The sequence below is a fragment of the Rhea americana genome, unplaced genomic scaffold (assembly GCF_003343005.1).
Source record: "Rhea americana isolate MKP2758 unplaced genomic scaffold, rheAme1 scaffold_193, whole genome shotgun sequence".
NCBI lineage: Eukaryota > Metazoa > Chordata > Aves > Rheiformes > Rheidae > Rhea > Rhea americana.
In genome coordinates this window covers 30,191-52,671 of record NW_028186072.1, presented here as the reverse complement: position 1 = coordinate 52,671, position 22,481 = coordinate 30,191, and the positions used below count along the sequence as shown (strand labels likewise).

At 35.6% G+C, this 22,481-nt stretch overlaps 1 protein-coding gene and 1 non-coding gene across 4 annotated transcripts in view; both read left to right on the top strand.

Moving 5' to 3' along the window:
- Positions 1-21,264, top strand: part of HLTF (helicase like transcription factor) — a 24,503-nt gene extending 3,239 nt beyond the window's left edge. Inside the window, exons 5-24 of one of the 3 annotated variants that reach the window (XM_085302806.1) lie at positions 1,203-1,300; positions 2,004-2,078; positions 2,299-2,490; positions 2,594-2,689; positions 3,547-3,595; positions 4,509-4,596; positions 5,278-5,357; positions 6,101-6,190; positions 6,413-6,510; positions 8,062-8,205; positions 9,007-9,145; positions 9,881-10,016; positions 10,275-10,454; positions 10,928-11,049; positions 12,324-12,505; positions 15,985-16,113; positions 17,433-17,545; positions 17,829-18,009; positions 19,304-19,384; positions 20,055-21,264. In XM_085302806.1, the coding sequence (XP_085158932.1) occupies positions 1,203-1,300; positions 2,004-2,078; positions 2,299-2,490; positions 2,594-2,689; positions 3,547-3,595; positions 4,509-4,596; positions 5,278-5,357; positions 6,101-6,190; positions 6,413-6,510; positions 8,062-8,205; positions 9,007-9,145; positions 9,881-10,016; positions 10,275-10,454; positions 10,928-11,049; positions 12,324-12,505; positions 15,985-16,113; positions 17,433-17,545; positions 17,829-18,009; positions 19,304-19,384; positions 20,055-20,207 (2,426 nt within the window). In that variant the 3' untranslated portion in view covers positions 20,208-21,264. Of the gene's footprint in view, positions 1-1,199; positions 1,301-2,003; positions 2,079-2,298; positions 2,491-2,593; positions 2,690-3,546; positions 3,596-4,508; positions 4,597-5,277; positions 5,358-6,100; positions 6,191-6,412; positions 6,511-8,061; positions 8,206-9,006; positions 9,146-9,880; positions 10,017-10,274; positions 10,455-10,927; positions 11,050-12,323; positions 12,506-15,984; positions 16,114-17,432; positions 17,546-17,828; positions 18,010-19,303; positions 19,385-20,054 lie in introns of all 3 variants that reach the window. The other 2 variants (XM_085302807.1, XM_085302805.1) reach the window with 2 other exon arrangements.
- On the top strand, positions 14,220-14,290 carry TRNAV-AAC (transfer RNA valine (anticodon AAC)). Its single transcript has one exon. It is a non-coding gene; the product is annotated as a tRNA-Val (tRNA).
- Positions 21,265-22,481: the final 1,217 nt, after the last annotated feature.

The window sequence follows — 22,481 nt, the reverse complement described above, 5'->3', positions numbered from 1 at the left end:
GAAATAGAAAAGATCCTTTCATGCAGTGAGGTTTCTGGGACAGTGCTACTGTTAGCAGTTAGTGCTAGAACATGTATCCTGCTGGAGGTGTGAGCAAATTACAGATGAGGTGTGGTACGTAAATGAATAAGCTTAGCAGAGCTGGTGCTTTGCAGAGCCAGCTTCATACAAAAGCACCTGTGCTCCTGGAAGCAGGCTTTGTGGAGGTTACAGCAGTAATCAGGAGTAAAAGTGGGTGCAGAGGGAAATACGGTTATCTCAGTGAGGCAGGAAATACCACTAGTTTTCTCTAGTAGAGCTCAGACTCACTGATACTGGTAATCATTTTAGGGGCAACTGATTACCCTTTGTCAATTTGTTAGGGGTCGTCATCTCCTTAGTTATCTCAAAACTGCCTATGCCCATGTGTCCTTAAACTCTTACTCCCCTAAGGGGCCAAACAGTGGAGTAAGGATTGAAAGGCGTAAGTGGTGCAACTGAGGGTGATAGATATGCCTTGGTATTTGTCAGGTATTAAGAAAGCTTTGTTTCATACTTTGATTTCTTGTGGTTGCTGGATGGTATTGCCATGCGTTGTCTGGGGCTCTGCAGTTTTGTTTACATTCCTGAGGTATGTGTGTATGGTTAATTTGTCAAGGGCATAGCTTTGGACTTACCTTAAAATCGTCAGATCCTTATGCCAGTTTTCAGAACTATGTCATCACATGAGTTCTAAAGAACACAGTTCTTGTATATTAAAAATGTTGAGTTACAGCAATTTTCATTATTAATAGGAGTAAACATTTGGTGAAAAAATCAATTTTCATGATTAATGTATATGTTAATGTAAAACAAGCTTTCAGTTGCTATCTTTTAGGTTCTATTGTGCATTGCTAAAGATAAATAGAGTTTGGAATAAAAAGCATTTTGTGTTATCAGTCATCTGAGCAAGTCAACTTTTATGCAGCGGAATAATATTTAAGAAAAAGAGATGCCATCTCAAAGGACCCCAACCCATAGCTCATTGCCTCTGAGACTTAGGAGGCTTTGTTGAATGCCTTTGTAACCCATAGTAAGTAAAGGGTAAAGTGAGACTAAAAGACAAATGGGAAAAGATACTGGACAGGTGTTTTTTAGTGCCTGTGATCAGCCCTGTTGCCCATGATCCAGTGAAGATTGCCTTCATACCTTTTTCAAAATACTGTGTTTTTAACGACAAGTAGGTTCAGAATGTGGTTTTGGATCAAAGTGGATTTCTGGAAAAACTGGACCAAGTTACAGTGCTCCAGTTCATGCTGCTGTGCACCTGACAACTGAACAGGTTTGCTTTTTATACTTACATTGCAAATGCTAGGAAGGTAGTATTTTAACAGTGTTGTCCTTTTAACTCTTTATTAATAAAATGCTGCTTGTGAAGTGGAAGGCTCTCTCTTTACGCAGTTAAATACTTTTTTTTCTTGTCTTTGAGCCACAAAGTTGCTTTAAAGGTCACAGTCATATTGAACTTCTGAACTTTTTCTTTCTTATACTGTAAGCAGAAATTTCAACTGTGACAGTCTTGAGTCCCTTGACAGGTTTTGGGAGGTTTTGATTGTTTATCAGTTCCTTGTATGTGAGTGTGGTTGTGTATTTTTATTTTTCTGTCTCAGTGTTTTACCAGATAGCAAGTATTCTCACTTTCTCAAGTGTAAAATATAAAGAGACTCACAAAATTCATCTTAAAATTAGGGCAAAAGTGATCTGTGAAGATTTTTTTTTTCAAATTAGAGTGAATTAATTTCTGTACTGAGTATTATATAGGGATGCAGCGCTTGCTTTTATTTGCCTATGTGTATCTCAGAAAAACTGAACTTAATTTTATATTGCAGTCACTCACAACTCATTTGTCTGCCATTTCAATAAAACATAGTCCAGCAGCTTAGGTCTTCAGTGGTGGAACTATCCATACTTATTACCAGGTATAGAGTCATTGAATGTTTAGTGATACCATGTTTTAATTGCATTTTTTTTATTCGTTTGTACAGCTTAAAAATGAATTTGACAAATTGTTTGAGGATCTGAAGGAAGATGATAAAACTTGTGAAATGGAAGGAGCAGAGGTATTACTTAAGCTCGAAAGCATTTTCTATAAAAATTTAAAAACTTATTCTCAAGCAGGTGCATGTTTAGTTCTGTCATCTAGTCGCATGAATTGCTTGGATCAGTAAAGATTTTAGTAGATAAAAAAGGAATTTTTAAAATGATTTCCCCGCCCCCCCCGAAAATGGTAGATCGTATTTAATTTGGGAAAACGGTATAACATATCTCTTTAATTTACAGGCTGTTGGAACCTTGTTGCTTCCCCATCAAAAGCAGGCTTTAGCTTGGATGATTTCGCGGGAGAACAGTAATGATTTGCCACCATTTTGGGAAGAGAGAAATAATTTCTATTACAATATACTTACAAATTTTGCCGTAAAGGAGCGACCAAAAAATGTCCTTGGAGGAATACTAGCTGACGATATGGGATTGGTAAAAATATTTATCAAATTTGAATTTTTTTATACAAGTTGTGTATGTGTGGTTTTTTTCCCCCCTTAAATCCATGGAATATATGACATTTTGTATTATGCAGGGTAAAACGCTTACTACTATTGCATTGATTCTCACAAATTTTCAAGATGGCAAGCCTCTTCCTGTTGAAAAGATCACAAGTGATAAATCTTATGAGGTGAGATGAAAGGAAAAGAATGCTTCGCAGTTAATTTAGCAGTTAAGCAGTTAATTTAAAAAGTGCCTAATGTAACTTCCTATACTGTGAACTTTTTATACTTGCTATACATAATGTTATCCAAGTAGGTCAACTAGGAAGAATAGGATGGATTTGTTGCAAGTAGGTAGGGTATGTTATTTTACAGTGCATGACTGAGCTGTAGATTTGTGTTATCTTAGAGCGCGAGTTTGCTTATACTCCAAGGAAGAGTGAACTCAGAAACTTTGAAGGAAAAATATTAGGTTGTTAATGTTGTAAAGGGAATTATAGGGAAAACTACAAAAGGGAGGGGAAACTACAAAAAATTGAAAACACAAGTGTGCAGGCTCTTACGTAGTCTAGTTCAAGTGTCTGCTTTGCTACGTTCCCCTTTCTATATGATTTGCAGGACAGTGAAATAAGCTAAATACTGGGATTATCTGATTTATTACACAGTATTCCCTTACAGTATTACGGCTGAGATTTTCACTTCCTTTTCTAACATACTTGCCTAAATTTAACACAATAATGTTTTATAGTTGACCTCAGGGTGTTAAGGGGGGAAATGTTACTAGTGTATTTTCTTTCTAGGGCAGCTGTGTAGCCTGTTTTTTTTCCTCCCTTCTGCCTTTCTGCAGTTTCATTTGAACTGTGTATGTGGCTACTAAGAAAAAGTGTAACTTCTTCCACAACTTTAAATGATCTAGCTGCATAGCACTGAACTAGTTTTTCATGTTTCAGAGCAGTAATTAATTAAGGGATAGGTAGTGTAATGGTGTTACTGGCATTATGTCCTGTTGCTGCATTGAAGAATAAAAGTTTCCATTCCTCCTTAGGAATCTGGTGCTACTAGCATGAAGAACATTGGACCCAAACTACGTAAAGGTGACAGTAAACTGTGAAGAGACCAGTAGTGTTTACATGATAATTAATGTAGTTACCTGAGGAACTCTTACCCTGTGGTCAGTTCTAGGATTGCAATACCGGTCTGATTTCACAAGTGTGTAAAAACGCTTTACAAGCTAAGTATCTCAGAGAAGTATTTAAAACATGTATTTTAAAGATGTTTCAATTGACATATAGGAAGATAAAGTGGCTTGTGAGAAACCTACACATTGGAGTGTGTTATCAGATCCAGGAGCTATAACTGAGTTACAGCAAAATTCTTTCTGCAAGTGTTATTCTCTCAGTTTCAGTATCAGCTCTGCCTTAATATGTTTTCTTTTTGCATTTGCTTCCTGTGTGCTATTTTGGCTGAGTGCAGAAGTGAGATTTTGTCCTCCAGCCAATAAGACATTAATTAAAAAAAAAAAAAAACTTTTTTGTATGTGTGTAAACTATATGCGCGCACTTCTGATCATGCCTTTTTGTCTTGTGATTGATTTTTGTGTTAGGCAATGCAGAAATCCCTAATTATTGAGACTTCAACATTAAAAAACCCTTCCTACTTAGCATTATTTAGAACTGTTGGTAGAACTTTATTGGGACCCTTCTTGTTATCAGTACAATGCTTGCATTTTGCATGCTCTTTTCTTGACAGTTTGGTTTCTGACCACCTGCAAACTCGGTACACTTTTTATGACTTTGCAAATTATTAATGTTTTTTTTTAAAAGTACTTTAATTTTTCATTTGTGATCTCAGTAACATTCATTATGTGCAGAACAATTCAGCTTGTCTTAATGAAAGTCTTTTGTTGATCAAGTTACTCTTAAGCTGTTTTGATAACCAAGCTGAAGAATATGCACGTTTTTTTCATAATTATGGTTCTGTATGAAGGATCTTTGCTATTTCTTACAGAATCTAGCAGTACAGTGGAATCTGGAGTTTCTGATGTAAAAAAACTTAGAACTGTTCCATTGAAATTCTCAAGTTGCCATCTGAAAAGGTAGATACCTGGAATGATCTTTGTCTTTTTGCTGATTTGTTAAAAATGGTTGGTTGTACTTGTTTTTGATTAAGCATAGCCAAAAACGTGTTCCTGCTCTCTCTCTTCCTCATTCAATATTTTATACTTGTGCTTATATTTAACTGTTCTATCTGTATGTTGTGCTTTTGGATATACTTTTTAAAAATTAACTTACTCTAAGCAGCATTTATGACTCGGATATCTCCTTCAGCAGCAAAGGAGTCTTAAACATCAGTGTGTATCATCTGAAAAATTTGTTTTGGAGTAATCTTTTCCTTTTAACATCCATCAGTTTTTTTCATGATTAGAAAATACTTCACAGGTATGCTTCTGTCAGAAAGACACAAGCTGATGAAGTTGTGAAGCATTCTAGTATGTTTGAATTTTCCCATTGTGCTAGCTTGTTGTTCTTGTAATAAATGTGAATTTCAATGATGATCTGTACTAATTTGTATGAGCATCATTCACCCCACCACACTGTTTTTTTGATTCCCCCTTTTTTCTGCCTCCCTTTAAAAAGAAAATTTTCAAATCGTTATGGTCTGTTATTTGCAACAACAAATTAGTTTGCTTTGTATTTGTTCATGCTTTTGAGACTTACTATCTAAATTCAAGTAGTAGTAAAATTTCTTATTTTTCTCTTTAATGTTGATATCTTAGCGGTAAAGCCAAGAAACCCAGATATTCAAGAAGCAGTGACTTGGGAGAGTCTGAAGAATGTCTACCACTGCAAACAGAAAGTAAGTTCCAGGGAATTCTATTTTTATCCTAATCGTCAAAAAAATTTAAAAAGTGTCAAGCCTTAATTACTGTGACACAACCTCTTCCTTTTTTCACCCAACATTGAGAAGGATTTCCGACTAACTGGAATAGAAGTTAAGGAAACTTCTTAATTGTATTTTTTATTCAATGAAAACTTTAAGCAGAAAATTTTACAAATAACCATTTGTCTTACGTATTTTAATTGTTTCTTTAGCTGTGACAAGCTATGAACTTAAACTTCACTACTTAGCAAAATAAGTAGTGAAAAATTGATTTAGATTTTTATGATTTGACAAAGATGTTACCAGGGCACTAGAACTGGAGAAACATTCAAAAAATTTAAGTGTACCTTTTGAGGTAAATGCCTAAATTGTGATCTTGAAAAGGCAAGAACATGTCATTTGTTGAACTAAGTATCTTGCATGAAATAAAATTAAGGGTTACATAATCTTCCGTGAGCAGTAAGTTTAGGTTTAAAGTACTTGGGGCAAAACCTGTGCTAAACTACCGTTGTAATGATTGGTAAATGAAATTCTGAAAATTCATAGCCTGAAGTAAGGAATTGTATTAGAAGCTATATTTATGCACACTATCGTATTGTATTGGAGAGGAAAAGTAATTTGTTTGGTTAACACATTTGAATTTTATGAAATGGGTCATAAAAATAAATGCTTGCATACACATGGTGTGAAAACTTCTTATGTTTGTTTGTTCTTTGCAGCAACTTCTTGTGTTATTCCAGAAGATACAGGCTTTGGATCTGCTCTTGTAGCATCGCCTACTCCTTTAAAAAGAAAAACAAAGAGGAAGGGTAATGAAGAAATTAACAGAGCATATTAATTTCTGAGTATTACTTGAAGCTGAAATACTGTATAGATGCCACTTTATAAATGAAGCATATTTTGTTATGAATTGCTTTGATACTGGTCAGATTAAGAAATACAAACAGAGCTTCAGGGAACTGTGCAGGTTCTATGAGCTTCTACTGTGCTTTGAGGTGGACTGTTATTAAATGTGACTTCTGTTTTCTCAGGTACCGCTAGCATTCCATCATCTGAGAAAAAATACTCTGAAGACGGCTCCAGAACAACGCTGATTATATGTCCACTGTCTGTCCTAAGCAACTGGATTGTAGGTTCTGTGGTCTTCTAATGTGTAAATGTTATTTTGATGCTGCAGAGGTAGCACTGCTGGTAAAATGTCGTGGTTTTCCTTTTTCATAAAATAGAGCTCCTTTCACAGGAGAGACATATTTGAGAGAAATTGTAGAAATGAAGTAGTATTGTATTAACAGTGCAATTCCACAAGTTTACCATTCCACGTGCATTCCAATGAGCTTACTACTATGAAAGAGAGAGAGCTCCCTTTCCATTCCCTGCTTCTGGCTAGGCACACTGACACTTCTGGAACTTTGTTGTGAGCTGATCTATCTCCTTAAACTGGGGAAGGAAGCGGGGACATGCAGGAGACATGTCCTATTTCTTGCATGCTCAAAATGAAGTTACAGTTTATTGGTAGTGCGTGTAACTAATCTATTAGAGATGTACAGTAATTTGATGATTCTACTCTTTGTGAAAGTAGATCTGCTGGGGGAAGAGACTGAGGGGCCCTTTTTCGCTCTGTTTCTGCATAAGTTACAGGTTTTTTGCTTTCATACCATTTTGAGTGAAAATATTAAGGGGATACTTTAACTTTCAAATTATGTTTTATCTGGAAGTCCTTGCTACCTGTGGTTATAACATTAATAAGAAAAGGCAGCAAAATTTTAATTTTAGACTGTAAGTAAAAAATTCAAATCATACAGTCAAGCAGGAAACTATAAATAGTTTCAAAAATTATTCTTTTTATTTACTTGAAACTGAATTAAGTATTTAAAAATGGTATGTCCAATAATTACCATATACCGAGAGCTTGAGAGAACAAGTGTAAGGAATATAAGCCGTGTGTTATTTAAGACTTTGCTGACAGTCATGCAGCTGTTTATGGTACGTTGTATCACGAATTGCATTGTTGTGCAGCCTGGAGATAAGTACTGCATTGTAATACTGCATTTAATTTTTATGGCAAAAAGCTAAAAACCTAACATGGTTAACCCAGTAGTGGGAGAAATTGTAAATGAGTAATAAGAGAATGAACCAAGAGGAGAAGAAGGTAAAAAGTGAGAAAGAATACAGAAGCTCTCCCATTACAATTTGGGAGGAACAGTAGATTTTGAAGTACATATACCATCAGGATATGAATTAATATTTTACAAGAAGTAGAAATGTAGTTATCAGTGTGTTACACTGTGTATGTTACTAGTAACTGAGATGAATATTCCTCATCCCTCTTGTCACTTGGGAAGACAGATAAAAATAAACCGATATTGCTCTTGTTATATAAGCAGATGTAGAAAATCTGCACTGGAACAGGTTGCCCAGAGAGGCTGTGGAGTCTCCTTCTCTGGAGATACTCAAAACCCACCTGGATGCAACCCTGTCTAACATGCTCTAGGTGGCCCTGCTTGAGCAGGGGGTTGGACTAGGTGAGCTCCAGACCTTCCAGCCTTATGCATTCTGTGATTCTGTGATCTGAGTGCTAGGGGAAGTGGTTATTACTTAAGCCAACTTTCAGGAATTTTATTATAATAATAATGTAGTGACACAGTATCTTTTGAGTGTGTCATGGTGACTTTCCTTTCAGGACCAGTTTGAACAGCATACCTGCCAAGATTTTCATCTAAATATTTATATTTATTATGGTTCTCACCGTAACAAAGACCCAGCAATTCTTTCAGAACAAGATGTGGTACTGACAACCTATAACATTTTAGCTGCTGATTACGGAGTAAGTAAATGTGAAAGTGTTCTGTGAAAATACCCAGCGTTTGGGATAATGATGGCAGCGTATTTGAGTGCTGTTTTGCTGGGCGGTCCAAAGGGTATAGCTGTAGGTCTGCTTTACACGCTTTCCAGCAAGTTTGCTGTGGTAACCAGTGGTGTTCTTTGGCTGCTTCTGTGGAGAAAATGGCTTTGCTGTAATGACAACATCTTTAGGAAGAGACATCTTAAGGATAGAGAAGTGTGTGAAGTGTGTAGATTCCTACAGTTCTCAGTGGCATGAGACYCCCATTTCTACTTCTCTGTATCAAATTCTTGAGGTAAAAGCATGGTTCCATAGCTCTTGGGGCGCATAGGGAAGATGTGTTCTATACAGGCTGCAACCAAATAAATCATATGCCTATGAATTCATAATTCAAAATAAGACATAATTTGAAAAGTGATGTTTCCACAGACACAACACAGCCGTTTTAAAAGCCTGAAGTATAATGTAAACATTATTTGATTTTGTAAACTCTGATTTATCTTCCATATCTTTGTGTTGTTGAAGCCTCTCCTTTGATTCCTTTTGCTGTAGTTCATCTTCCACAATAAAGTCTGAGGAAAACTCATAGACCTTTACAGGAATCATTAAAAGAATTAAGATCTCATTCTTAGTTTTACTGTTCTTTGCTGAGAAGTAAACAAGATGCAAATAAATACTTTCCATTATTAAATGTGAAGTTGTTACGTTAATAGCTTAAATTAATCCAAATTGAAAAGAAATATTTTCATTTGAGTCAAAAGATCAAAAAATACTGTGTTTCAGATCGGAGATGACAGCCCATTACATAAAATCAAGTGGTTGAGAATTGTATTGGATGAGGGACACACTATACGAAATCCAAATGCTCAGCAAACTAAAGCTGTCTTAAGTCTAGAGGCACACAGAAGATGGGTACTTACAGGTAAAATATTTGACATGAGGAATTGCAATGCATATCATCATAGAATAATACTGCCTTGTGTTTTCAAGTAGCTTTTTTCACTTTGTCTTTTTCTGAGATGTGCCTGATGTCTGTCCATGTCAAATTTATTTTGAATGTTTTTAAGCTTGTCTTTGGTCGGTGTTTTAGGCTTGTTGTGTTTGTTTTTCTTTTATCTCTTCTGGGTTTTTTTGGTTTGTTTTTTAATTCTGCTTGTGACAACAAATTTTAAAATAAAATTCGACATCACAGGTTCAGTGAAGATACAACCAAAAAGGACCTGTTCATGTACTGACATGTTGGATTGATTAGGAGTTTTCTCGCTTTCTTGTTTATCTGAATGTTGGAAGGTTTCTGAAATGTGCCACAATCCTAGAAACTGTCTGGGACCRTGCAAACATGATTCTTAACGTTAACTTCAAGAAGATAATGATGTAGCTACTGGTAGTAAGGATGGAGTGAAAAGATTATCATCCAAGACTTCCTAGCATTGAGAGCTGCACTTCTCTCACTTGCATATATTTGAGTGCGTTTTAGTATTTTAATTTAAAAAAATAATATGTATTATATAAAACAACAGGTCAAACTAATTGTGAGAATCCTTGTCTGCTGTTCATAGTTTGGAAAAAGCGTAGAGATTTCACTTTGACTAAAACTCTGCATTTTTAGACTCTTTGAGATTTTACAGTATTTTTTGCTTATTTACTTTTTGTGTAGGTACTCCTATTCAGAATTCTGTAAAGGATTTGTGGTCTCTTATTTCCTTTTTAAAACTGAAACCTTTTACTGATCGAGAGTGGTGGCACAGAACAATTCAGCGTCCAGTCGCAATGGGAACTCCAGGAGGACTTAGGTATGAAGCCTTCCCAAAGAGTTTGTGGGAAGGTGTGACTGACGATATGAGGGCAGTGTGAAAAATGAGTTTTTCACGTTTAAAACTGAAATGCTTAACATATATTGTCGGTTCTTTCATGTTGCAAATTAATGKCTTATATTTTACTGCTAGGCTTGGATTTTGTGCAGAACATATATTTATGCAGTAAACTACAGAAAATACCCATTGGTAATTTTTGTTAATGAAATAATAAGTGGTCCATGTGTGTACTTTTAGGCGTTTACAGTTGCTGCTTAAGAGTATTACCCTTAGAAGAACTAAAATAAGTAAAGTTAAAGGAAAACCTATTTTGGAGTTACCAGAGCGTAAAGTACTTATTCAGTATGTTACGCTTACAGAGGAAGAGAGACAAATCTATCAGTCTGTGAAGATGGAGGGCAAAGCTGCTATTAACAGGTAAATAAAAAGACTTTCTGAATCCTGAAACTTGAAGTTTGGTATCACAAACAAGTGTTCTGGAAGTTTTGATCATATTAGCTATAGTAGCAGAGGGTGTCAGTTTGTACGTCCTAAGCTAATAATTGTGAGTTAATAGTAGCATAATTGTGAATTAGTAGTAGCATCTGTTCAGCTCTGAAGTAGAGACTATTGCTTAACTATGTATTAGAAGTTCTAACCATCTTGAAACAAAACAATGTCAGATAGCTGAAGAACGGTCTTAAAATTTTTGTCACTGCTTGTTAGAATTTCTTGTAGTAGAACATGCTACTGGTAGCATTTTTCAGCAGAGGATTTGAGAAAAAAAATGTTACTCAAACAGGACAATGAAAAATCAGAACATAAATCTGATATCTGAACTAGATCCCTTAATGTCATCTATTACTTCAGACTGTAGTATTTCATACTCTAACAATAATATTGTTGTTCAGATTTTTCAATGAGGGGACTGTACTAGCTCACTACGCTGATATCCTTGGTGTTCTGCTCAGATTGCGACAGCTCTGTTGTCATCGTCATCTTTGTACAAATGCATCTTCTAGTTTTTCAACTGGTGAGTGAGTATATTTGGTTTCTGCATTTCTAAAAACAGGACTTTCACTTTGGATTCAAGAGTGCAAACATGTTTGTGTGCTTTCTGAGCTTTCTTTCCTGGCCTTCCTCCTGTCAGCTTGGATTAGTGACCTTTTAGCTTTATTCCCTTCTTCCTTTCTTACCATAATCTGTTYGAATATGTTTGAGAAGTGGTCAAGGAAATACTCAAATAAAAAGGAAAGCATAGAAGTGTTAGTAGTTATAAAGGCTAGAAGCAGGAAATGATAAGCCTTTATAGCCCCTCATATAAATGACTAAAGTGAGACCTCTGCAGAGGCAACTGTAGAAAGCTTGTTAAAAAGCAGTATATATGTTGTAATAATTTACAGAAGTGCTTTTGCTGCAAGTTTCTTCTTGCCTCAAGAGAGAAGGTGTAGACGAGTTTGGCAGAGCTGTTTGTAGATTGTCGGAGGATCTGATGACTCTTCAGCAGAATAGGAAACTAGTGACTTTTTTGTGGCTATAAGGAGGGGTGAACACAGAGAACTGAAAGGAGCGTGGAACTTTCTGGGAGAAACCAGAAGTGTACTGCTGCACAGTGTTAAAAATGATACCATTTTCTTCTTTCAGAAGAAGGTATTACATTTGTAAGTATTTAAATACTATTTAAAACRCTCAATTTAAGAGTTCATAGTTTTAGTATTTCAAAAAATCCTATTGTGAAATGCCATTAGTATAGTTGTTATTTTTTTCAAAAAAGACTAATGAGAATATGATGTTGAATTTTTTTAGGTGGCTGCTATTTATCTTTCTGAAAAATACAGCTTGAAGAAATTAGTGAATAATTGTTTTAATAATTATTTGGAAATCAATTAGTAATTGCTAAATATTATTTATTTATTTATTTGTAAGAGTGTTTCCGAGCAGCCTTAACTATAAATAAAGTGACTTCCAACACCCCAGTAATATCATCGTTACCTAAACAGCTGCCATGTGAAAATTGCTTGATCTCGTTAGGCATTATGTTACACATACGTTCATCACTGAGCTTATAGTCTAGGTTCTTTGAGTTCTAGTTACCATTTTTCCAAGTAAGATTATTCCTAGTATGTCTTGAAATAGTAAATTAGAATTTTTCTTTAGTTTTTGTCATCTTATGTTTTTATAATTGTAGGCTAAATCCTTATTGTGTAAAATTGTTATAATTGTGTTTTGATCAGTGGAACTGTGTTAATATGTGCCAGTTAAGTTTCCTATATGGAATATCTATTTTCAAGTGTTTTTCTGTATTAGCAGGTAATAATACTCCTGAAGAACTGCGTCAGATGTTAGTCGATAAAATGAAGTTGGTTCTGAACTCTGGTTCAGATGAAGAATGTGCAGTTTGCTTAGAATCACTGACTTTTCCTGTGATAACACACTGTGCACATGTGTTTTGTAAACCATGTATTTATGAAGTCATCAGAAGTGAACAGGTTGGATATTTTATGGTTGCATTTAATTGTAATAGCTATTCAAAAAGAATTAAGAACTGGTACCAGCGGAAGCCCATCTAGCTGTTGTTCATTGTAAATCATAATTGGTAAATTGTCTAAAACTTGTCATCCACTGGCCACTAGTATAAAAACTGTTGGCTTTCACTTGAACTAAGGACTGTCAAACTGAACAGTGTTAAGGTCCATCAGTATGTTCAAAGACCTTTTCCTGTGCTTTCCTGGTTCTCACCTTTTCTAGCCCTTGGGTGAATGTGATGACATCAAATGCATTGTTGTATACCTCTATATGGCTGGATCCTTCTTCATTATTTGCATGTGAAATAATGCACRTGTATTTTTGTTGTACTTAGAAGGGACCAAAACTGTATATTGGAAGCTGACCGTTGAACTAAAAACAGCTGCTCTCCTTATTCTTCTGTAACAGATTAATGTCCTGTGTGTGGAACAGAACTCAAATGTGGGCAAGTGTCTTTCCTGCAACATGTAGAGCTGTGCTGCCTTTCAGTTTAGGCCATCAGATTTTCTTCCTCCAGAACAGAATTTGTGGTTCATCTTCCATTGGCCACTTTTTTGAGGGGGAACCCCTTCCCCCACCCCTTTTTTTTAATGTGTTCCCATGCAGTTCTAAGCTATATTCTGCTTTCTTGCTTGTCCCTTGCTTTCTGAGGGAATCTGATTGTACGGTAGTTCTACCATCTGTATTCACCACTTTCACATTTCCTCTCTGGAATTGTGTGTCTCCCACTCAGACATGGCAGAGCTGCAAATACCAGGCTAAACCTGGGTGGTACTTCTTATGAGGCAACAGAGGGCAAAATAGTTCCTGCCTGAATGTAGTCAAGCCTAGGAAATGTAGTGTGTTTGGTATGTAAATTTACTCTTTGTGTTGTCACACACAAATATTCCAATGCAGATGGCCCAGTCAGGAGTTTCTGAGAATTTTGAGGGAATCTAGTGATGTGAAATTATTATCTAAGGAGAGAGCACTTGCAGAGGCCTTTTTCCTACATAGAGTTTCCTGATGTGTCTGTACCAGAGCCAGTGACCCTTGCCACCTTCTTGAGTATCTGGATATGTGGAAAAATCAGTCAGGTTATAGTGGGGCATGTATTACTTGCATAGAAAATAAGACTTTCGCTTCACCTGGAAATGACCTTGGATTTTGCAGAACTAGAGTCTTTGTCTAGTCTCACATTGTTCCAAAGATTGCATTCATAGTAATCAAGTCTGAGTAGTGAGGGCAAGTGTAGGTTCTACTTTCTCTGGATCTGTCATGAGTTTCTGAAATAGAGGGGAAGCATTTGAACAAGTTCCTATGTTCAAAATGATTGCTGGTTTAAGTCAAGTCTTCCAGTTGAAATACTGCATCTTCCAGTTGAAATACTGGCTCACATCTAAATGTCAAAGTCAAGAGAACTAACTGTTTTCATATAGTAGGTATTTGTCCTAGGGCTGCATCTCAGTTGGGTAATCCTTACGACAGAATGGTTAGAGCAGTTACTTTATCCTAGTATATAACTTGGAAGAGTAGAGGGATAGCATAGTGGTTATCACATTTGTTTTACACACTGAAGGTCCTGGGTTCAAGCCGCAGTGGAACCAACACCAGGAAATCTTTGGAAGATTGGACTAGATGATCTCCAGCAGTCCCTTCCAACCTTACTGAATCTGTGCTAGCATAGATTTGGGGTTAGGTTTAGCTCAGTTGGTTAGAGCGTGGTGCTAACAATGCCAGGGTTGCAGGTTCAATTCCTGTATGGGCCACTTGTTTGAGGGTTGGACTAGGTGATCTCCAGAGGTCCCTTCCAACCTTACTGATTCCAAGAGGACTTTACTGGCCATCCCCTCTTCAAAACAAAGCAAACCAATAAACCAGCCCACACCTACACCTCCAAAACAGTGTAAACCCATACAAGGTCTACCAGCCAGGATGGTAGCCTATGGTTTCCATTATTTATTAAAATGAGAGCATTAAACTGGCAGTGAGGAATGGGATGTGAAACTGCCAGCACAAAACTGTTGAGTAAAAAGATCGATCTTTCATTTGTTATAAACTTCAAGGTAATTTTATCTTTCTGATACTATTTATTGAAATTGGAAAACCTTTCAGTGGTCAACAGTTTAATGAGCTTTCCTCTGTGTATCTACTGTACTCATCTAAAAACATGCCAGATAAGCATCAAATGATGTGGGTTTTTTTTCTAGATTTTATTATGAGAAAATATTTTTGTCATTTTCATATCTATTCACTGCAAGTTCTCCTTTTCTGTGTTGGCATTGTACATGTGCATTTTTGTTATTATGTTGGTTTTAATTCCAGAACTCAATTCGAGAAGGGATGCATGAAGATACGAGGGAAAAAAAAAAAAAAAAAAACACTGATGTAGTGAAGAAGATTTGAAAATTTCCTGTTTTTTCAAATCTGTCAGACTTTATTTATTTTTTCTTGACATTAGAGGGTTTTGGATTGCTGCCAAATTATGGAATGTTCATTTGTAGCTACATTTGTGGAGACTGTTATTTCAGATTCCTCTGTGGCAAGAGGAATGAGGCAAGATACAGTTTCTGTCTTCTGAAAAGGAATCATTATTGCTGCACTAATACTGTATGTGCAGACTATGATTGCTGGCCTTTCAACTGTTGTTCATTCCAGATCAGCATTCTGAGAGGTGCTTTGCTGCTTATGTGCAGATTGCTGTAGAAGTTGAGTCAACCAATTTTAAGTGGTTGTGCTCTTAGTCAAAAATTTTTCATATTTATCTTTTTGATTCCCTAAGTTGCATATTTGTATACCATACACAGTCTTAATTTTGTGTGTAGTCCCATGAAAGTGCTGTTGCATAAATTCTAAGCTTTGCTTTAGCCGAAGTTTATGTGTGCTTCAGAGAGAAGCGCTGTTGGTGTTAAATTGTGTCTTATTTCTCATGTTTGTTATGAGAAGGGGAAGTTGGTAGCCTATGTCTGATATCTGACCTTAACAAAGCATATTTCATCAAATTACTACTATTTCTGTGCTGATGTTGAAGACAGAATGAGTTCAAGTTCATTCTTTGCTTACAAATAAGAATGATCCTCACTTTAAAAGATGGTTTGTTTTTTTTGTCTGTTTAGTCTTCTCCCCATAAACCAAGTATTCACTTGCATTTAAGTCTTCAGCTACCTATTTAAAATATAAATATGCTCAGGAAAGACTTATTTTAAGGAAAGCTGAGTACTGTTAAAACTTTTAGCATTTACATGCTACCTTAATGCTCTAACAAATGTAATTGTTTTGATTATGTTATGTGACTGGGGAGTGGATCATGAGGAAGAATGTACTACTTGAGGATTTTTTAATGGATAACAATACAGTAACTTAGTAAAATGTGCTTTATATTGGTGATCTTTAGTGTTCACTATGATTAATTTTTTTTTTATAATGTTTGTTTGGGGGGGTTGGGGGTTTGTTTTTTTTGTAGCCAGATGCCAGTTGCCCCCTTTGTAGGAATGAACTTCGAGTAGAGCATTTGGTGGAATGTCCCATGGAAGAGGAATTAGATTCCAGTAATGGGAAGAAGGGTGATGAGGAGTGGGTATCCAGTTCAAAGGTATATTACATTTTGGTTTACTTTGATTTTGTAGAGCGCTCTCTAGAACTTTTGTGTAAATACGCACGTTTTGAATTACTATTTAAAAGACTGCCCAGCATGTCAAGCCAGCACAGGAGAAAACACATAATCTGGTACTCATCTTTGTGTGAACTTTGATGCATATTAATTAAATACGACTTTCAGTGGAAGAGCCTGTTGCTTTATCTTTTGTTTCTTTTTCTGACAACTGAGTAGTTTTGTAACCAGTAAAATTATTCGCTCTTCCTTTTGGAAACTAAAAATCTAAGTAAATAATTCTTTCTTAGAAATTGACTAAAAAGAAAGAGGTATTTTCAGCTCTGGAGGGGAAAGTGAATATTTAAGTGAACATATTTAATACAATACTGTCAGATAAAGCAGTGGGATATTTTAATGTTACGTTGTAGACCTTTCTTCAAGATCTGACACTTTTTTTGCATCACATTCATTGTGTGCTTACTGCCAAACATGAAATTTTCCGTTTTGTACTTTCAGTATTTTTGTTGTTTTGAGATTACTTTTTCAGAACATTATGTTTGTCATGTAAATTTGTAGTGAAGTTACTGTTATTTCAAAAGATGTTTGTAAACTTATTCCCTGCAAATCTTTCTGCGGTGACCTAAGAAGTTATTTAGGATATTGCACTCTAAGGTGAATCAAGGTGTTTTCTAAACTAGTGCCGTTACTTCTCTCATTTACATTCTCTAGCAGTAGTTCTCCACCTCATCGTAGCTAAACATTACGTGAGAAAATTGGCTATGTTCTCTGCCTCTTACCAAAGTCCGTGCTCATTTCTTCTCACGCTGGTCCTGAGATTTCTTCTGGTGGCTCCTTGTGTTCTGCCATAGCCAGTAAAGGGTCTAGCAGAGGTTATTTGCTTGTGTATTTCCAGGGCGGGAAGCCTTTCTCACTTGTTGAGTTTTCCTGTAAGATAACACTGCCTTATGGCTTTCCCTTGCTTAAAACTTAGTATTCTGAGTTCCAATGCTCTGTTCCTTTTTTCCGTCTGCTCTGGGGTTAGGGGAGTTGTTGATTCCTGACGGTGAGAAGTATGCCTGGAAGATGTGTTTGTTATCTTCCTTTCCCCAGATCTATGGTTTGTAACCATTGAAAGTGCTCAGCCCTTGCTTTACTTAGGAAACTAAAAGAAAGTCGACCCACATTATTTAAGATTAGACAGTTTGAAAGGTATTATGGAACACTGATTTCTCAGTTGATGTGAACCTGATCAAAGCACTATTAGGAATGAAACGTGACCAAGTCATAATCAAATTGCATAAGTCTTCGTTTGATTTCAGATAAATGCTCTAATGCATGCTTTAATAGAACTACGGAAGGAGAATCCGGCTACTAAATGTCTGATTGTTTCTCAGTTCACAACCTTCCTGTCACTGATAGAAAATCCTTTGAAGTAAGTGGAACTACTCTCATTTTTTAGTAAGCACGTGCTCATTTAAAAAACTTGCACAAAGATGGTCTCATTTAAGTTTTTTATAACTTCAGAATATGAACATGTTATTAAATACTTTGTTTAGTGGCATAGAGCATGAATCTCATTCTTGTTATTTTTAATGTGTAGCCCTTAAAATGAACAATTTTAAATATGCATTTCAAAGTAGAGGTCAGGTTTTGCCTATGTTTGTTTCCTGTTGTTACAAAAAATGATTTGTTAAATGTTATTATTTTCTCTTCAGAAAATCAGGGTTTCTATTCACTYGTTTGGATGGTTCCATGACACAGAAAAAAAGAGTAGAAGCAATTCATTGCTTCCAAAGCAATCAAGCAGGATCCCCAACCATAATGCTTTTGTCTCTAAAAGCGGGTGGAGTTGGATTAAATCTGACAGCAGCTTCCCGAGTGTTTTTAATGGATCCTGTAAGTAAAAGATTGTTCATAATGACCTGACGCAATTGAAGTGAATCTCCTTTGGTGTCCTCCTCTGAGGAGTGACACTGATAGGTATCTGTTAAAGGGCAAGCAGGGCTTTTGTTTGTTTCTCTGGCGCATTTTTGCTTTATCACAATACTTCTGTGTCCATTTACTTCTCCTGAATGGAAGGACACCTGGAATACTAATAGTATTCTTTACAAAATGATGCGACACCTTACAGTGTAGCATTTGATGTCAATTTTCTTGTTTTTCTGTGGATACTTTTTAATGTGCTTTTCTGCTTGTGCTTTTGAAACTTGAAGAGGTGCAATGTTTTTGCTTCTGCAAAAACTCTTATTTTTTGTGCTATAGTGCAGTGCATCTGTAGGTTCTGTTATTTTTGTGACCTTACTTACAAATAAAGACGTGAGTGTGAGATCACTTCTCACAATTGTAGGAGGCTAAGAGTGATGATGGTACCTGACCTTAGGGTGATTAGATTTTTTTTTAGTTACTTATGTATTTATTTTTTAGTTAAAACTCTCTGGAAGAAACATAATGAAAAGTTACTTTTAAAGAAAGAAAGCGTAAATTGCAGTGAAAAAAGAAATCATAGAAAAATGATATCTCTCAAAAGAATAGGTTTGTGTCTCATCCTGTCTGATTATTCACTGTATAAAACTAACATTTTTCTGTTCACTTCCTCCCTTTTCCACTATTTACTCTTTATGTCATATGTCTTAAATTTTTGAAATTGGAAAGCGAGACAAATTCTCAAGTTCGATTTCACCTGAAAACAAAAACAAAGTAAATTAAAATAATGAAGTGTAACTCCAGACCTGGTATCACCAGATACCACATCTGGTTTCACCAATAGTAAAGAAAATGTACTAGCTTGGCAGTCAGGTTAATGACAATATCAACATGGAGACAAAAATTATCTGCTTAATAAAGGAATTATATATGACTGAAAATATGAAGAGGTAGCCTTGGAAAATTGTAATATATCTTAGAATATTATCATTAATTGTGATGTATCTTAGAAAGTATTGTTTCCACTTTTGTTCCGTTAACTGCCCGCATTCCTCTTTATCTTAAGCCTGTTTAGCCATCAGAGGTTCTTAGACAAAGTCTAAAATTAATTTTTTGTGCTAGCCTCAGACTGGGAGTAGTTCATCTGCAGTGCAATATTTGTCCAATTAAGTGCGGACGGTATGATAACATTTTTAATGATTCTATATGTATCTTGCTCGGTGTTTTGAACATAATTATTTAACTTCCTCATTGTTGCCATTGATAGGCTTGGAATCCTGCTGCAGAAGACCAGTGTTTTGACAGATGTCACAGGCTGGGTCAGAAGTACAGTGTCGTTATTACTAAGGTAAGTTGAAAGAACGTCTGTTCGAAGTTGTGTAACTGCGATTAATTTTTTTCTAAAAAGCTTTACTGTATTTTTTGTAACAAAATTGTGGCATTGTATGTCTCACTGATAAACTTAACTGAAGTTGTGGTGTGACTTTTGAAAAGGGGCATTGGATTTTAAGGTTAACTTACAAGTAACTTATTTGCTGTGAAATAATAGTTTTAAAAATAAAATGTCCCTTTTGAGCTGTTTGGAGTGGCTAAGATGGTACTGTTGCTGTTGCCTAGCCTGGTTGTTCCTGCTTATCATTTTGGAGGTATTTAGAACATTCTTTCTTATGTCACAGCAGCTTGTTCAGCTGCAAAGCAACTAGTCTGTGTCATCCAGTACTTAATCACAGAAATAATACTTGGTAAAATGAAGACAGATTCTCTTCTATACTTCCAATAACTGTTTAAAAGAAGATAAAACAAAAAGAGGAAAAAATAATTAAAATGCTAAATGTTTTCCTCCAGCTGTTTTTATAATCCTTCCATCTTACGTTTTCTTTGCAAAGAAATTAGATTACTAAATAATGTAATTATGCTTTGGTGTACTTTTTTTTTTGAAGCACCTTTTTTTATTATTATTTTTAAGGAAGGGAGAAGAGCTAATGCCTTTGTTTCAGTGAGGGTTTTATGTATTTCAGTTCATTGTGAAGGATTCAGTAGAAGAAAATATGCTGAAAATCCAGAATAAGAAGAGAGAACTTGCAGCAGGAGCCTTTGCTACCAAAAAGCCGTCTGCAAGTGAAATAAAACAAACCAAAATTAATGAAGTTAAGACACTAATTGATTTATAGTTTGAAATGATGGTATTTTGAGTAAAGAACATAATAAATAATTTAGGTAATATTGGTTAATCTTCAGTTTATTTCTCATGACACCTTATAATTTTGCTATCTATGTGGTCAAAACGTAAATGTTAGCAGTAATTTAAGCCAGAAAAAATAATTTCCTCCTAAATGTTGATTTAGAAGTGCATAAATGTATTTTACAGTACTGAAGTATTTCCAAGGTATTTATTTCTTCCAAATGTTACACATTATATACAAAGGTTTAAGAATTCCTTCAAATCCCTCAAAATAGAACTGCGTATTTTTCATGCATTCTAAGAATTTCATTGCTTCTTAGCATGAAAAGTAAACAGCATGTGTGTTTTGTTCTTCTAAAACATCACTCTTAAGAAATGAATTAGCTTCATGTTTCAGTCTCAGTGTTTCCTGTTAACTAAACGAATCTTTTCAAGTTTTTGTTTCAGTACAGCTGGTCAGTGATCATTTTGTAAGAAATTCTTACTTTTGCAGACTATGTTCAAATATGGTATTTATTTCTAAATGTTTAATTTGTGAAGCACTGGAATCTTTTTCATGATTTCTGAATAATGCACAGATGTAGCAGAGAGTTCTTCTGTTGATTATCTTCCAAGCTCTAGTCAAAAATTGATTACTGCATTTGTAAAATACTTTCTTCTAGTACTTTTCTGATGTATCTAATAATTTTTTTTATAAAAATACGTGTTTTGCAGTTTGGATAAAGTGATAGAATCAGAGGCGTATATTCATAATGCAGTTTATGATCACTTAAAGCACAGTAGCATTGTTCAGAGTTTGTGTATGTAAGTTGTGATACATACAGAGTACGACCCTAATACTAATAGACCTTAGTAGCTAACAGCATTCTCTAACAGTTTTCTCGTACTGCTTAACACTCTTCCAACCCAACCCCACATATTCTGCAGGTTGAAAGATGCCTTAATGGAATGCTGATCTGCATACACCTTGACTGATACAGGAAAGAGTTGTTTGGTAAATCACTGAAATGTATGTTCCACAAACTAATAAACAGCACTGAAGAATACTGGATATTCTCATCTGTTCCATCTTGCTCTTCTCTGGAAGACCAGTTGATTCTGGTGTTTTGTTAAGTGTTGTGAGGCAGAGAAGCTGGCTTCCCTGTAATGCTCAGAATTGGAGACATAGACTGCTATGTTTAGACTGCGTTTAGATTCAGGAAGTATACTTGGCAGCAGAGAAATAAACTTGGTAATGCCTTTCTTGTTTTTCTTACAATCAGCCAATGGATATTTTAAGATACAATGTGAATTGCAGACATAAGCAGAAATGAAAAGGACTGGGAAATAAAGGCAAGACATTTTACAGTTGAAAAAACAAGGAGCCAATGGAAGGCATGAGAAGGTACTTGAAAACATGTGACCTGTCATGCTGGTCCAGTTTTCAGGGAGCAAGGCAGCATGTTAGCTATATGCTGGGGAAAGATAGGTTTTAAGTTTGTTAGAGAAAGAATTAAAAAGCTCTGAATGATGGAAACAGAGCCCTGGCAGCTGGTTACACCACAAAACAGCTGACAACAGAACAAGAAAACAGATGTACACCTGATACAGAGTGTACGCAACAATCCTCCTATTGAAACATGCTTGTATATGTGTTGTTCATGCTGTACTGCTAGATCTGTAAGTTGAAATTTCTTTAGGTTTGTGGCTCACATTCAGGAGGTTGGAAGTGGAGAAGCAGTTTTCATTGTGAATGAAAGATTTGGCTTTGTGTCATTGTTGTCTTGTCCAAGTTAAAGTTCTCTGGAGACCCATTTTAATGGCTAATCAGGCTATATCACTGCTTGTGTTTAAAATATGCTGACCACTTTGTAATGTAGAATAGTGACATTTTGCAGAGTAACTTGAGCTGTGACATGATTGACTTGTTAAGAAACCAATTAGTAGTAGTATCATTTTTCCATCTACCAGATGATGATTCCCTGTTCCAAAGCCAGATCAGATCTTACTGGAGTTAGTATTAATCTGCATCGCTTGTTAAGCTGTCCCCCAAGAAAAACAGTAATGGTTTCCAAGAGAATAGTAAAGGTCAAAGCTGAGAGCAAAAGTGATGATTAGATAGATCAGCTGCTTGAGTGGCTGAAAAAACATGGTGGTTTTTTTTCAGTTTTAACAAAATAAAAGTTGTCTGTGGTTATCGGTACTCTCTTTCCTGGAGTTCTAACAGTGCGCTCTGACATGTGCTCATAACAGATGTAGTTAAATTAAAAAAAAAACAAAAAAA